The following is a 13,579-nucleotide window of genomic DNA, read 5'->3' as shown; positions in this document are numbered from 1 at the left end:
CCGGAAGTATAAATTACGAAGAGAATAGGCCAATCAGAAAGCGAGGCCTCCCTGACTGGGCCGGATAGAAGAGAGGCTGCCTGGGGAGGGGAATGGTTCGAGTATCCGCCTGGGAGCCAATCAGAGGCCTACGCTGGAAAGGGGCGGAACCTGAGCCGCCTCGCTTGCGCCTCCACCGCCGCTGTCACCGCGGCTGTCACCGCGGCTGTCACTGCCGTTTGTCTCTCTACCCGGCTGAGGAGATGACCGTGGGGAGGTCTGCAGGAGCCTCCGGCGGCGCTCAGTGGAGCCATCAGGTGAGGAGAGAAAAAGAAGGAGAGGGATCAGGTTTGCACCCCGGAAAGGAAACCCTGAGAGAGGAACTGTTTGAAACGTTGCCTTGGAGACAGACGACCCGGGCGTGGGATTCTAGCCCGCACTGTTTGCAGACGCGAAGGCGGCCTCTAAACTCCGGGACTTGAACCTCTTGCTCCTTGCGTCAGGCTCTTCATAGAATCGTAGCAGTGACCCTGTTTTCGCTTATCGTTTCAACCACCTCCAGGATTGTTGTCTCCATTTTGTATTATAGAAGAGAAAACAGGCACAGAGAGATTAAGAAATTTGCCCCCAAATTCAGAAGTGAAGTGAAGTGAAAGTAGTTCGGTCGTGTCCGACTCTTTACGACCCCATGGACTTTACAGTCCATGGAATTCTCCAGGCCAGAATACTGGAGTGGGTAGCCTATCCGTCCTCCAGGGGATCTTCCCAACCCAGGAATTGAACCGGGGTCTCCTGCATTGCAGGCGGATTTTTTTACCAACTGAGCTTTCAGGGAAGCCCTCCAAATTCAGAGACAGAAAGTAAATTGGTGGTCTCAGGGCTTGAGGAGTGGGGATGGGTTAGGGAAAATAGGAAGTGACTGCTAAATGGAATGAGGTGTTTTGAGAGTTGATTAAAAATTGACTGTGGTGATGGTTGCACAACTGAACATACTGAAACCCACTGAATTGTACACTGAGTTGTATGAATTGTATGATATGTATGAATTATATCAATAAAGTCATTTTTTAGAAAAGAATTTTCCTAAAGTTAAATGCTTTTCAGTAGCAAAATGAGGGCTAGGGCACACATACCTTTGACTCAAAATCCAGTGTTCTTTTCCAGTATGAGAGCCAGATCTTTGAGCACCCAGTTCAGCCGTTACCAGGTGTCCATTTGGAGACCAGAAACAGCCCTTCCCCCAACTGCAGCCAGTCAACCTGTGCTGTCCCCTCATGGCCCCAGCCTGCCTCTCTAAGGATTTCTCTAGTACTGTCCTCCAACCACATTGACCCTCTTTCAATTTCTCCAAGAGTCATTTGTTCCAGCCTCAGGTCCCTGCCTCAAGGCCTTTGCACTTGTTCTTTTTTTTTTTTTTTTGAACCCCAAACCCTCTTTCCCCACATCTTGGCAAGTCTGACATTTTTCTCACTGATGAGGTGTCAACCTGAAAGTCCTCCACAGTGAGAAAGTGAAAATCATCCCAGGACTGAGAAAGTACAACTCAGACTGTAATAAACCCAGATGAGGCCAGCAGCAAGATCAGCAGAAATCAGTATTTCTCACAGGGCCACTTTGTACCTGCAAAACAACTAGTACCACATACTTCTAAATGATTATGCTTACTTACCAACTGCTTATCCAGCCCTACTTTGTTCTTGCCACCTTTTGAATAAAAATGGCTCATTCACCCACTTACTAAACTGCCCTCTTCATGATAGCATCCATCCAGAGTTGATCCCTGCTTCCCCGAATCCTCCTCAGAATCATTCAGGACAAACCAACCCTAGAAAAAGCCCTCAACCCCCACCCCAACCAAGTTTCCTAATTTCCCAAAGTGTGTGCTAAACCACTTCAGTCATGTCCAACTCTTTACAATGCTATGGACTATATAGGTCACCAGGCTGCTCTGTACATGGCATTCTCCAGGCAAGAATACTGGAGTGGGTTGCCATGCCCTCCTCCATGGGATCTTCCCCACCCAGGGATCAAACCCACGTCTCTTACGTCTCCAGCACTGGCAGGCTGATTCTTTCCCACTAGTGCCACCTGGGAAGCCCCTTTAGAAGGTATTCTGTAACAAGTTAATAAACCTAGTTCTGATTACAGGTACATTCCTAGTGGTCTTTATCTGATGGACTTTTATCAACAGAGAAGCTTCCCATAGCCATTCCATCAGTCTATCACAGTTTTGTGGCTTTTATTGAATTATTACCATCTTACATTGTCTTTCTCCCTTCACTAGGATGTAAGCTTCATAAGTAGGGACCTTGTTTGTCTTGTTCTCAACCCAGTGCCCAACGCACATTCAGTTCAGCCGCTCAGTCGTGTCCGACTCTTTGCGACCCCATGGACTGCAGCATGCCAGGCTTCCCTGTTCATCACCAACTCCCAGAGCCTACTCAAACTCATGTCCATTACGTCGGTGATGCCATCCAACCATCTCATCCTCTGTCGTCCCCTTCTCCTACCGCTTTCAATCTTTCCCAGCATTGCACATTAGACACCAGTAAATATTTTCTGAATGAAAGGAGTGTTTAAACCCAGTTAGATTTCCCACTTTCTAGGACTATTTCAGCTAAACCACACTGTCTCTCCTGTTAATTACTCATTCCTAGTAAGAGGGTGGGAATTAACTAGCATATGAGAAAAGCAGAGGTGTAGACAGGGGAAGCCTGAAAGGGAGATTGGCAACTAATAGGTAAAACCCCCAAAGGGCGGGTCCCAGAGTGTGGCCAAGGTCACAGGTCGGATTCCTAGAGCGCAGGGTTGCATGGTGAAGGGAGGTACTCCACAAATGCTCACCACACTGCATGAACCAACTCAGCTCTGATTCCCTTTCCTGTCCTCCAACCAATCACAGCCTATATCCTGAGAAATGAAATTTCTTTAAAGCAAGTAACACATTTTCCTTGGTCCCCTACCCCAGTCCTTAATGTATAGATTTATTTAACATGAAATTAATAGTTACGTGTTGAAATCATAGTTTGACCCACAGTCTGTTCTATTTTGTTTTAGATATTTTTCCCCAAATCCTCCTCAGACACAGACGCAGACAACGAGCTGCAGGAGGATGGGCTGGTTTTGCCCAGGGCTGGCAAACTCAGTGAGTTCCTCAGTCCAGAGGAGGAGACAGACTCTACTTCTGACTCAACTGGGAGTTTTTTCGAGACTCTGCAGGCACTGAGGCAGAAAGACAGGTGGTGCCTATTGGAATCCCTTTCCCCGTCTGACCCAGACAGTAATGAGAGCCTCTCTGAAGAGGATGAGGACCCGGAGCGTTTCTTCCAAGACAAAGGCAGTGGGAAGCCACAGGTGCAGTACCCCTCATCTGCGAGGTAAGGCAGTGCACAGCTCTGGCCAAGCCACGTTGTGACTCTAGGCCTCATCTTCCTCCTCAGTAAAACAAAGACCTCCTTCTGCAAGTGCCACTTACCCATGCTCCAGCTCAGCGTCAGCCAAACGTGTTCTGATTCCTACCCAGTCCTTAATCACACTGGGTAACCCTTAGTCAACTGAAACTTTGGGATCAATTAAAGAGATGCCTTTCCCAAATATGCTATCTCCCTGAGAATGGCACCAAGGTCCATTTACCTTGCCAAGCCCTGCTCTATGCCTTTATACTTTATCTCTCATAGTATTTCTTTTCTCCCCCAATAATCCTGTAAGCAGATATCATTTTTGCTATTCTGCAGTTGAGGAAATTGAGATTCCAGGAGAACCTTGCTGGAGGCCACACAGCTGGTAATTGTTTGAAGCAAGTTTTGAACCTGGGCCTGACTCTAAAGCCCTCCTCCTAATCACTGCCCTCTTCTCTCTACCAAATGAAAAGATTAGAGTGCAAAGTGGAAAACTCTTAGATCAATTCTAAGAAGAGACTTCCTTCCTAGGGCTGCCGGGTTGGCCTGTGGGAAGGAGAGAGGCTGGGTTGAGAAAAGCGCAGGCCTAGAGGCAGTCAGTAAGTCATCTGCCTACAATGCAGGAGACCTGGGTTCAGTTCCTGGGTCGGGAAGATCCCCTGGTGAAGGAAATGGCAACCCACTCCAGTATTCTTGCCTGGAGAATTCCATGGACAGAGGAGCCTGGCGGGCTACAGTCCATGGGGTCGCAAGAGTCGGACATGACTTAGCAACTAAAACCACCAGCCACCAAACCAGAGGCCTGTGGGGCTGTGACGTGAGGCTGAGAAACTAGGTGTGACCTGCTGGAAGTGGGGGGGAAGGCGGAGGATCTTGGAGGAGCCGGGCATCCTGGCCGTCCCATCCTCCACTCACACAGCTGCTCTGTCCCCCAGGTGTGGCTCCATGAGGCGCTGCAGCTCCTGGGGCACCCTGCCCTCCCATACTCCCAAGGCTCAGCCACAGCCACCGTCCAGCTCCAGGCCTCCCTCCCAGCACAGAAGCATCAGCTCCTGGGTGTCGTCCATCACCGTCCCTCAACCATTCCGCATGACGCTGCGCGAGGCCAGGAAGAAGGCACAGTGGCTGGCCTCCCCTGCCTCCTTCGAGCCCGAGAGGCGGCAGGCCGAGAAGCAGGGCCGGGAGGAGGCCGAGTGCCACCGGCAGTTCCGGGCCCAGCCCGTGCCCGCCCACGTCTACCTGCCCCTCTACCAGGAGGTCATGGAGCACAATGAGGCGCGCAGGCGGGCGGGGATCCAGAAGAGGAAGGAGCTGCTCCTCTCTTCCTTGAAGCCCTTCAGCTTCCTGGAGAAGGAGGAGCGGAGAAAGCAAGCTACTCTGCAGAGGGACCTGGCCGCCACCGCCACTACAGCCAAAGTCCCCAAGCAAAAGGCCACCAGGAGGATCCCCAAGTCCGTTCTGGAGCCAGCCCTCGGGGACAAACTCCAGGGTAAAGACATCTTTAACCTCCCGGCCCCCTCCCGCCCGGAGGTGCTGAGCGGGTGCTGTGGGGGAGAGTCGGGCTCAGGGGTCAGCCTGGCTATGGAGATGGGCTGTGTGGGGGTGGCCCTGTCAGAGACCTTGTTCATTGCAGGCCCAGGCCATGGGTGGGGTTGCGTCGGCTGGTACAGTGGGGGCACCTCGTTGGCAGAAGGGTGGGGAGGCCCCAGGTTCATCCCGATGACCTCGTCTGTCTCAGTGAGTGGATGCCAAAACCTCTGTGGCAGCACAGGCACCAGAGAAGAGAGCCGCTGAGATATCTGGGGGCCAGCCTAGGCCAGTACCACCGCTAGCCAGCTGCCCCTAAGGGAAGGCCCCCTCCCACCTCCTGTGAGGTACTTATTTCAAGAAGCGAAGCTTCTCGACTCTGGCTTTATTCACTCATTCAGTAACACATGCCAGACCCCAGGTGTGAAGAAACAGATGTGGAGTTTGTGGACAAGGGAGGGAGGCAGACAAATCATTACAAATGTGACAAGTCACTTGCAGAGTATAAAGGGGGAAGCCTGGGGGAGCCTGTGGAACATGTAACAGAGGGACCTGACTTAGAGTGTGGTGAGGCGTGGGAACAGTGAGGGAAGGTCCCCAGAGAAAAGTGAGCGTGGGGGCTGACCCTAAAGGAGGAGCCGTGGGGAAGTAGAAGAAAAGGAATGAAGAGTGTATCAGGAAGAGACAGTACATTGAAGGTAAGAAATCTGAGCGCATTTGAGGCATGGAAAGGTAGAGGGGAAAGAGAAAGGAGAGAAGGGTGGCACAGACAGGCACAAGCTGGGCCTGGGCCCTTGCAGGGCATGGGAGGGAGTTTGGCCTTCATCTCAAGGGCAGCAGCAGGGAGACACTGAAGGGGTTGGGTTTTGTTTTGTCTTCCAGATTTTATTTATTTATTTGGCTGTGCAGGATCTTCATTGCGGCATGTGGGATCTAGTTCCGCAACCTAGATCTGTTATCTGGATTGAACCTGGGCCTCCTGCATTGGGAGCGTGGAGTCTTAGCCATTGGGGAAGTCCCCACTGAGGGGTTTTAGGGTGGCTCGGGGTCAGATACACAGTTCAGAAAGCTCACTCTGCTCTGGGGATAATAAAGAGGGATGGGCGAGCCCAGAGGGATTGTGATCTACAAATCTATTTTAGTGACCTGAGAAATTATGAAGCAGAGAGGATGAAAAGAGGCTGGCCCAGAGAGAGGTTAAAGAGAAGGAGATGGCAGAACCTGCGACTGATTGAAATGAGACAGGAGGCAGCAAGAGTGATGTGGGCTTGGGCAGTTGAGTGGACAGTGGGGCCTCTGCCCGAGAAGGGAGACCTGGGAGAGGAGCTGGGGTCTGGCCCATCCCTCCCGCTTCATCTCTGAAGAAGGCGCTGCAGAAAGTGCTCAGTAAGTGTAAATGGTAGCTGCTTCTGCAGCCTGATTGGCACAGAGCAGTAGTGTCCTAGTCAACATTCATTAGGGCACTCTCTAGAAAGAAAAGGAGGTTATAGTGTTTGCCATTTTCATGGAATAAATACTATCCTGGCCAACTTCAAGCTTTCCACATGGTGCCAACTGGCTTGCAAAATTCCTGGAAAGTTAATCACGGGTTCCAGCCTCATTACACTCCATCATTGCAAGTATTTAAGAGGGAAAGCTCTCCAAACCTTTTGGTATGAAGCTTGGTCCCTTCTCACCCACTGCCACCCTGACTTCTCTTCCACAGAAGCTGAGCTCCTTAGGAAAATTCGCATCCACATGAGAGCCCTAGACACGCTCCAGAAGGCCTCCTCCCCCATTGCCCCCTCCAGTAGCCAGGCTGACGCACAGCCTCGAACAGCCACACGGACCCGGGAGGAAAAGCTTGGGTTTCTGCACACTGATTTTGGATTCCAGCCTCGGGTGAATCCTGCTGTCCCTGATTACGAAGAACTTTACAAGGCCTTCCAGAAGCAAGCTGCCAAGAGAAGAGACACCCGGGAGGCAACACGCAACAAGCCCTTCTTGCTGAGAACCGCCAGCCTGTGTCACACTCGGAGGCCCTGTGATGTCGCCACCTCTGAAGGGAGAAAGGTGAGAGCTCAGGCAGGAGGGCCAGGGCTGAGGCCCAAAACACAGGAGGGGCCAAGTCTCAATGGAAGGCACTTCTCTCAACATTTTTCTATCTTAAAAAAAAAAAAGACACTGGCTCAGCTGTAAGCAGATTCACAGATCCTAAACATTTTTGACCACAGGAATACTTCCCTTCCTTTCTTCTTGGTAGAGGGACTTTGCAGAAAGAAGTCCAAGCAAGTCTGGAAGCCAGGGAGTTGGGATCCATTAGCCATGTCCCAGTACCAATTCCAAAGAACTCTTCTCCTCTAATTAAAAACTTTGGGATTGATAGCCAAGTTTTGGCCCTTAGATCTCATTACCCTTGTTTTAATCCCAAGAGAGAAATGAAGACTCTGACTAGTACTTCACCACAGTTGAATCCCAGTGAAGACAGAAACTAATTGCACATGCTGTCCCACTAACATCAGCCTTTGTTTCTTCTAGGAATCTCCACAGCCACCTGCCACACGCCTGTTGAGGAGTCGTTCTCTGAATGGGCTTGCTTCCCTCTCTGCCAACACGCTCCCCATACATATCACAGATGCCACCAGGAAGCGGGAATCTGTGGTCCGGTGAGTGGCCAGAATGCACAAGGCTCATGGTGCTCGATCTTGTCCCAAATGCTGGAACTCACCCATCTGCCGAGCCTCCTCTCCTGTTATCAGAGAGACCGAGAAAGTGGTGGAAGGGGAGCCTCTGATCAAGACAGGAATTCATGTGACCCTCACACACTGAGTGCTGTAGAATGCTGAGCCATCACTCAGCTAGTATCCTTGGGGGAGTGACTTTGTGCTGGGCACAGTGTTAAAGTTGAAGATACCTTATGGAACCTATAGTTTAATATCTAGTCTGAAATACAGAAAAGCAAAGAAACAACTATTATATCTTGTGAGTAGTATAATGATGGGGGAATATGGGGAACTGTAGGGGCACTGGGCAGCCTGGGTCTCTTGTAATAGATGTCTAAGGTGAAACCTGAAGAATGAGGAGTCAGCCAGACAAAGGCTGGAAAGAAAGAAGTTTCCAAACAGATGGAGATCCATTGGTGAGAGGAAGCTATAGGAACAGGAATTCAGAGAAGCCTGAACCTGTGTGTGTAACCCTGCCATAAAGATGAGATATCCATGGCAGAGATTTGAGATTTTCTGACTCATCTTGGGGAACTATTTTAAGTCAATTGGGAAACAGGAGCCTCCTCATTTTTAACTATTTAACTGACCTGACTGTCCTGGTGGTGGTCTCATCCAGCCAGTGCCCCCAGCATGAGTTCCTCCAGCAGGCCTCTGAGTTGAAGACAGCAGGTGCGGTCACGGTGTAACAGGTGGCTTAGCCCTGGGAGGACTGGCATCTCAGTGCCCTCCTGTGGGGCTCACAGGAGTGCACAGAATCTCTGTGGCTGCTGAAGATCCACAACAGGGATTTTAGAAATGTATTTAGACTCTAAAGGATACTCCCTTCTTCCTCAAATTTCAGTCAGAGCTGCTAAATCAAGGCTCAGTGCATCAATATTCTGAGGTCTCACTACGATAGATCTCATGAACCAGAGGGTGGCCCACCTGCAGAGGATGTCCACGTCTGCGTTCTGGCAATAGGGAGTTTGACGTATTAGCAGATTAAACTTTCCCACCCTCCTTCCTAGTATGTCCATTTGAATATAAACATCCAACTGTAAGAGTCTTGACTTTTTTGGTAGAATTCTCTTTAGTACCTTGTAGAATGATATTTACACAAACTAAATGCTGCAAGTTGACCCCAAATTGTCTGTGCGTTGAAGGAGACCCATTTCCAGGTCTCTGTGGAAACGCAGATATGTATTTCCAAAGGACCGTGAATTCAGGCACCTTCCGATCTACCATTTACAGCACAGTTGTCAAGGGCAGAGGCTTGGGAGTCAGATATCCTGGTTCTAACCTTGGCTTTCACTTGCATGCTGGGTAGCATTGAGCAAGTAGCTTACCCTCGAGGCCCAATCTGGTTGCCTATGAACAGGGAGACTTACTGTCCTTACCTCAGATGGCAGCTGTTAGGATTACAAAAGCTAATGGCTATAAAGTACTTATTGGTGCCTGTTTGTACTTGGGTCAGTGTAGGCAGCTCAGCAAATGGTGGTTATTAGTATTACTGTTTCCAGATAGCAGGAAGCCTGAGTGTAAGAGTATTTTATCTCATGTTTTCCAGTTCAACTGATGAACTTCTCCTAGGGTAGAAACTCACTGTTCATGGTGCTGGAAAGGCTTCGTCTGCCAGTGCATTTAACCACAGAATCTTATTCTTTCTGAAATCCCAGTGTGGTAAATTAGTCACCTGTTCATAGAAAAAAACAACTGACTTTCCAGAGAGGTTACTAAGATTGCTTTAAATTATACCCAGGTTGGTCATCTGTATTTCTTCCTTGCCTCTTCCCTTTAGATGTTCACTTGAGAAAAAGGAAAAAGCCGATGAAAGTACTCAGTGGTTGGAGATGCACAAAAAGAAGTGTCAGGCGATATCTAAATCTGTCACCTTGCGTGCCAAAGCCATGGATCCCCATAAAAGCCTGGAGGAGGTGTTCAGAGCAAAGCTGAAAGAGAATCGGTCAGTGTCCTCCATGTGTCAAAGAGATAACTATCTTGGGAGCCATTAGCCTTGAAAATGGGGTTATTACAGTAGGCTCCTGTAATCATAGTCAAGAATTTTGCTAGGCACATTTAGGAATTTCCAATGTCTATGGGAGTTATTCCATTTAACTGGAATGAAAGGTATTCCAGTTGGAAAAACCTGGAATTCACTCTAAAAGTCTTGTTAATTTCAGGAACAATGACCGTAAAAGAGCAAAAGAGTATAAGAAAGAACTGGAGGAAATGAAGAAAAGAATACAAAGGCGGCCATATCTCTTCGAACAGGTTCCCAAGGTAAATCTAAAGTATCATTTATTTTCTGTCTTGGATGAGACAGCTCTTAGAAATTATGAAACAGTTTAATATCTGGGTATTAAACACTTCCTTTAGGCTCGGAAAGATTCTAAATTTGGCTAATTTTATTACTACTATCTTTCCCAAAGTAAGTAGTGCATTGGTGAACACTGTTTGACTGATTTCATCCAAGACTGGATTCCAAAGGCATCTATAAAGGGATATTTCTCTTCCTGGGGTTTTCACTGTAGTTTACAGTTTGAATCAGAATGGAGATTAGATCCTAGACATACAATTAGTCTGGCACTCTCTAACTTGCTAATGTCACCTCTCCTCCTGTAGTGCTGGTGCCTTGGGCATCCCCAGCCTCTAGAGCTGTGGCACATTTATAGGTCCTCAGGGGTTGGGATGCTTGCAAGTACCCCACAAGGCCTCTTCCAGGTTATGTGGCTTTCTGACTGCAAGATTCTCTTTAAGATGTTCTCTAGACTTTTAGGGAAGTTGGACTCAGTTGAGATTTCCCTAAGGAAGCTCTGGGGTTACTTGAAGAGCCTTAGAAAGGCTACCATCCCAGACAGCTTTGAGATGCATCAGGCCCTGCAGATCTCTCTCCTCTCCAGAGTTTCAAACAAAAGTTGGCATTCTGTAATGACCTGGTTCCAAATGCTGGGCATTATCAGTGCATTTCTGAGGCATTTCCTGGGTCCAGTCCTCCCCAGCTCCCTGCGTATTACACATACACACATACACACACTGGACTGTCTTGGATTTACTTAGCAACTTAGATTTCTAAGTAAAAATTTCCCATAATGACTTTTGCTCTTTATGTTAGCTTTTTCCTAGGAAGCTCACTCTCAGATCTCAAAAGATCTTTCACCACTCTGAGAAAAATATCACTTTATCAAATAAGCAAAAAATAACCCTTTTCTGGTCTACGTACAGACCATCCATCCTGTTAAGAATGTTACTAGTGCAGCTTATTTTCAGTCTGTTATATGTAAGTGTTCCTGATGATGGTCTGGTTGCTTTTGAATCTTATATGTTTTTAGTCCATCTTTTTCATTGTTGTCTCACTTGGTCTTCCAAAAATCTGAATCCTTGGCTGGCAAAGGTATGGTTCCCAAAACAGCAACTGGCATCTCCTCAGAGTATTAGAAATACAGAATTGCAGACCCCATCTGAGAACTACCAAATGAGTGTCTGCATTATAATCCGATCTTCAGGTAGTTCCTATGTACTTTGAAGCTTGAAAACGAGGCTCTAAGTAATTTTCATGCAAATCTGTGTACAGCATTAACGGTGGGGCGGTGGGATAGGGAAAGAAGTATTAAAGCATATTATAATTAATCTGGTAATTCAGCTATAGCAGATTCATTTCTATTCCACAGGACCTTGCCAGGAAGGAAGCAGAAAAGCGGTATCGAGACACCCTGAAGCAGGCTGGGCTGGATGAAGATTTTGTGAGGAACAAGGGTCAGGGCAGCCAGGCTCTACAGTGGAAGGAGCAGTGGGAAGTCAGTGATTGTCCCAGGTGATTGGGGTCATCCTGCAGCTCTCAAGCTGCATCTATAGCAGTGCCGCTGGGAGGAAGCTTTAGAACACTCATTCATATTCTGAGGTCACAATCCTATACTATCATTATACTAAACCAGGGATCTCCAAGTAACACATTTAAATTTGGTGCATAGTACAGTTGTGAATAAAATATAATCATTGTATATTAGGTCTAGATTCCTTCAATATGAAACAGATCATTTTTCCAATTTCAGTCCAATGCCTTCACTTTTGAAGAAAAATCATGTACTCTTTTACTTCCTATTAAATGTTAAATTACACTCTTTGACAAGTGAAGGCAGAAGCCTTTATAGAGCCCAATAAAAGCTGTAAAATCTTGATCAAAGCCTTTCTTTTCCCTTTAGCATGGTCCCCATGACTTTTTCAAATCTAGCATTTTTAAAAAGTAACTCATTAGCACCAACTCCTCCATTGATATCATCTAATAAGTCAAAGAGAAAAAAGTACAGTATTCATTACTCTCAAATTTTGTTAAGTCCTAGCAGCCCTTCCCCTAATTCCTATCTGTTTTCCCCCTAGAAATTTGCCTTTCTACCCCATACAGAATAATAATAATGCTGAAACCATGCTTATGCCTTACATGATGGTACCTTTAAAACTTAAAATTGTATAATGCTTTAATTTATTCTGCAGCACTCATGAAACTACAAAACTTGGCATCAGGAATCCACAGCAGGATTTAGAAGAATCTCTGGATCAGCTTTCAAGTCCCAAAAAAGAACTGGAGGAGCTGTCTTATGAATTACCAGATAATCTCAGAACACTTGCTTAATAAGGATACTTACAATACTGCTTTTGAATAATATCAAGCAGCAAACTTGGGGCTGAGTCAAGGCGGGCAAAACTTGGATTTTGAGTCATGGTTACTTCTGGAGAATGGAGGAAACAAAAGTAGATAACAGAGAATGATCCAAGTTAAATCAAAGTGAGAAGTTCAAGATGGAGAGATCAGAGCTGATTAATGCTTCTTTCTTTGTGCCTCACACATAAGCATATGTACAGAAAAAAGGTGTTAAGTCTTCCTGGTCAGGAAACAAATGGGTCATATGGGCTAGCTGTAAGACAGCAGGAGATAGAAAAGAGACTTGAAAATATGGTCCTGCTGGACTATCGGCCTAGAATTGCCAGGTAAACCACATTTTCAACAGGAACAAGAAATTTGCATGTTGGCAACTAATTTAAAAATTACTGGGAATCCGCTGGTGGTCCAGTGGTTAGGACTCTGCTTTCACTGCCAAGGTGTGGGTTCATTTCCTGGTCAGGGAATTAAGATCCCACAAGCTGCATGGCCTGCCCTCCCCCCCAAAAAAATTATTTGGAAATAATGTGTGGGCAAAACAATTCACATTTGTGTATCAGATTTAGCCCATGGGGGATGACACCTTTGCAACCCAAAATACAGGGTTTCTGTCTCAACACTATTGACATTTTGGGCCAGATGACACTTTCAGGTGAGGGAGCTATACACTGTAGAATGTTTAGCAGCACCCCTGGCCTGTACTCACTAGATGCCAATAGCATCCCTCTCCTGTTTTGACAACCAAAAATGTCTCCAGATATTGCGAAAAGTCCCCTGGGTGGCAAAATGTCCTTGGTTGAAGATCATTGTTCCAATATAAAAATAAGTGTAGGTTCTAGTATAAAATTGGCATTTTAAAAACAGAAGTATGAACTCAGGGTAATTATGCATGTCATTAACAAACTAAGAACTATCACTGTAATTACTTTATTTAAAACAGTAGTTAATTCTTTGCTGTATCTGCTCAGAATGTGCCACTGTGTGCATGTATGTACTGTGTCCGCATGAGGTTCATTTTAATAAATTTGAAACTTCTTCTGACAGCCATGATGTCCTACTAATAGGTGATCTTTGGATGCTTTTCTTCTCAGCAATAATAATTAGATATTCTCTCTCAGTAACTGTAAAGACAGGATGATAGCAAGAGTGCCTGCTCTAACAGGAGAACTTTGATCATGTTTTTAAAACTACCTTTCTGCAAAGATTCAAGAATATCTTGATACTCTTGATATTACAGTGATACTCTAATAACTACTAGTTGGAGATGAAGATGCTCCTGTGAGGTGCTCCAAGACTTCTGAACTCAGTTTTACCTGCATGGACTCCTAAGGGTAGAT

At 46.7% G+C, this 13,579-nt stretch overlaps 1 protein-coding gene across 1 annotated transcript; it reads left to right on the top strand.

Moving 5' to 3' along the window:
* Positions 1-88: 88 nt before the first annotated feature.
* On the top strand, positions 89-13,285 carry FAM161B (FAM161 centrosomal protein B). The gene is made up of 9 exons (XM_069597026.1): positions 89-296; positions 3,037-3,356; positions 4,313-4,866; positions 6,610-6,956; positions 7,422-7,549; positions 9,387-9,551; positions 9,769-9,868; positions 11,257-11,399; positions 12,077-13,285. Exons 1-9 carry the CDS (start codon positions 93-95, stop codon positions 12,213-12,215), a joined length of 2,100 nt encoding a protein of 699 aa, XP_069453127.1. The 5' UTR covers positions 89-92; the 3' UTR covers positions 12,216-13,285.
* Positions 13,286-13,579: the final 294 nt, after the last annotated feature.

This window comes from Ovis canadensis, chromosome 7, assembly GCF_042477335.2.
Source record: "Ovis canadensis isolate MfBH-ARS-UI-01 breed Bighorn chromosome 7, ARS-UI_OviCan_v2, whole genome shotgun sequence".
NCBI classification, from domain to species: Eukaryota; Metazoa; Chordata; class Mammalia; order Artiodactyla; family Bovidae; genus Ovis; species Ovis canadensis.
Note: the sequence above shows the minus strand (reverse complement) of the source record. Positions and strands in the feature narration are given on the sequence as shown.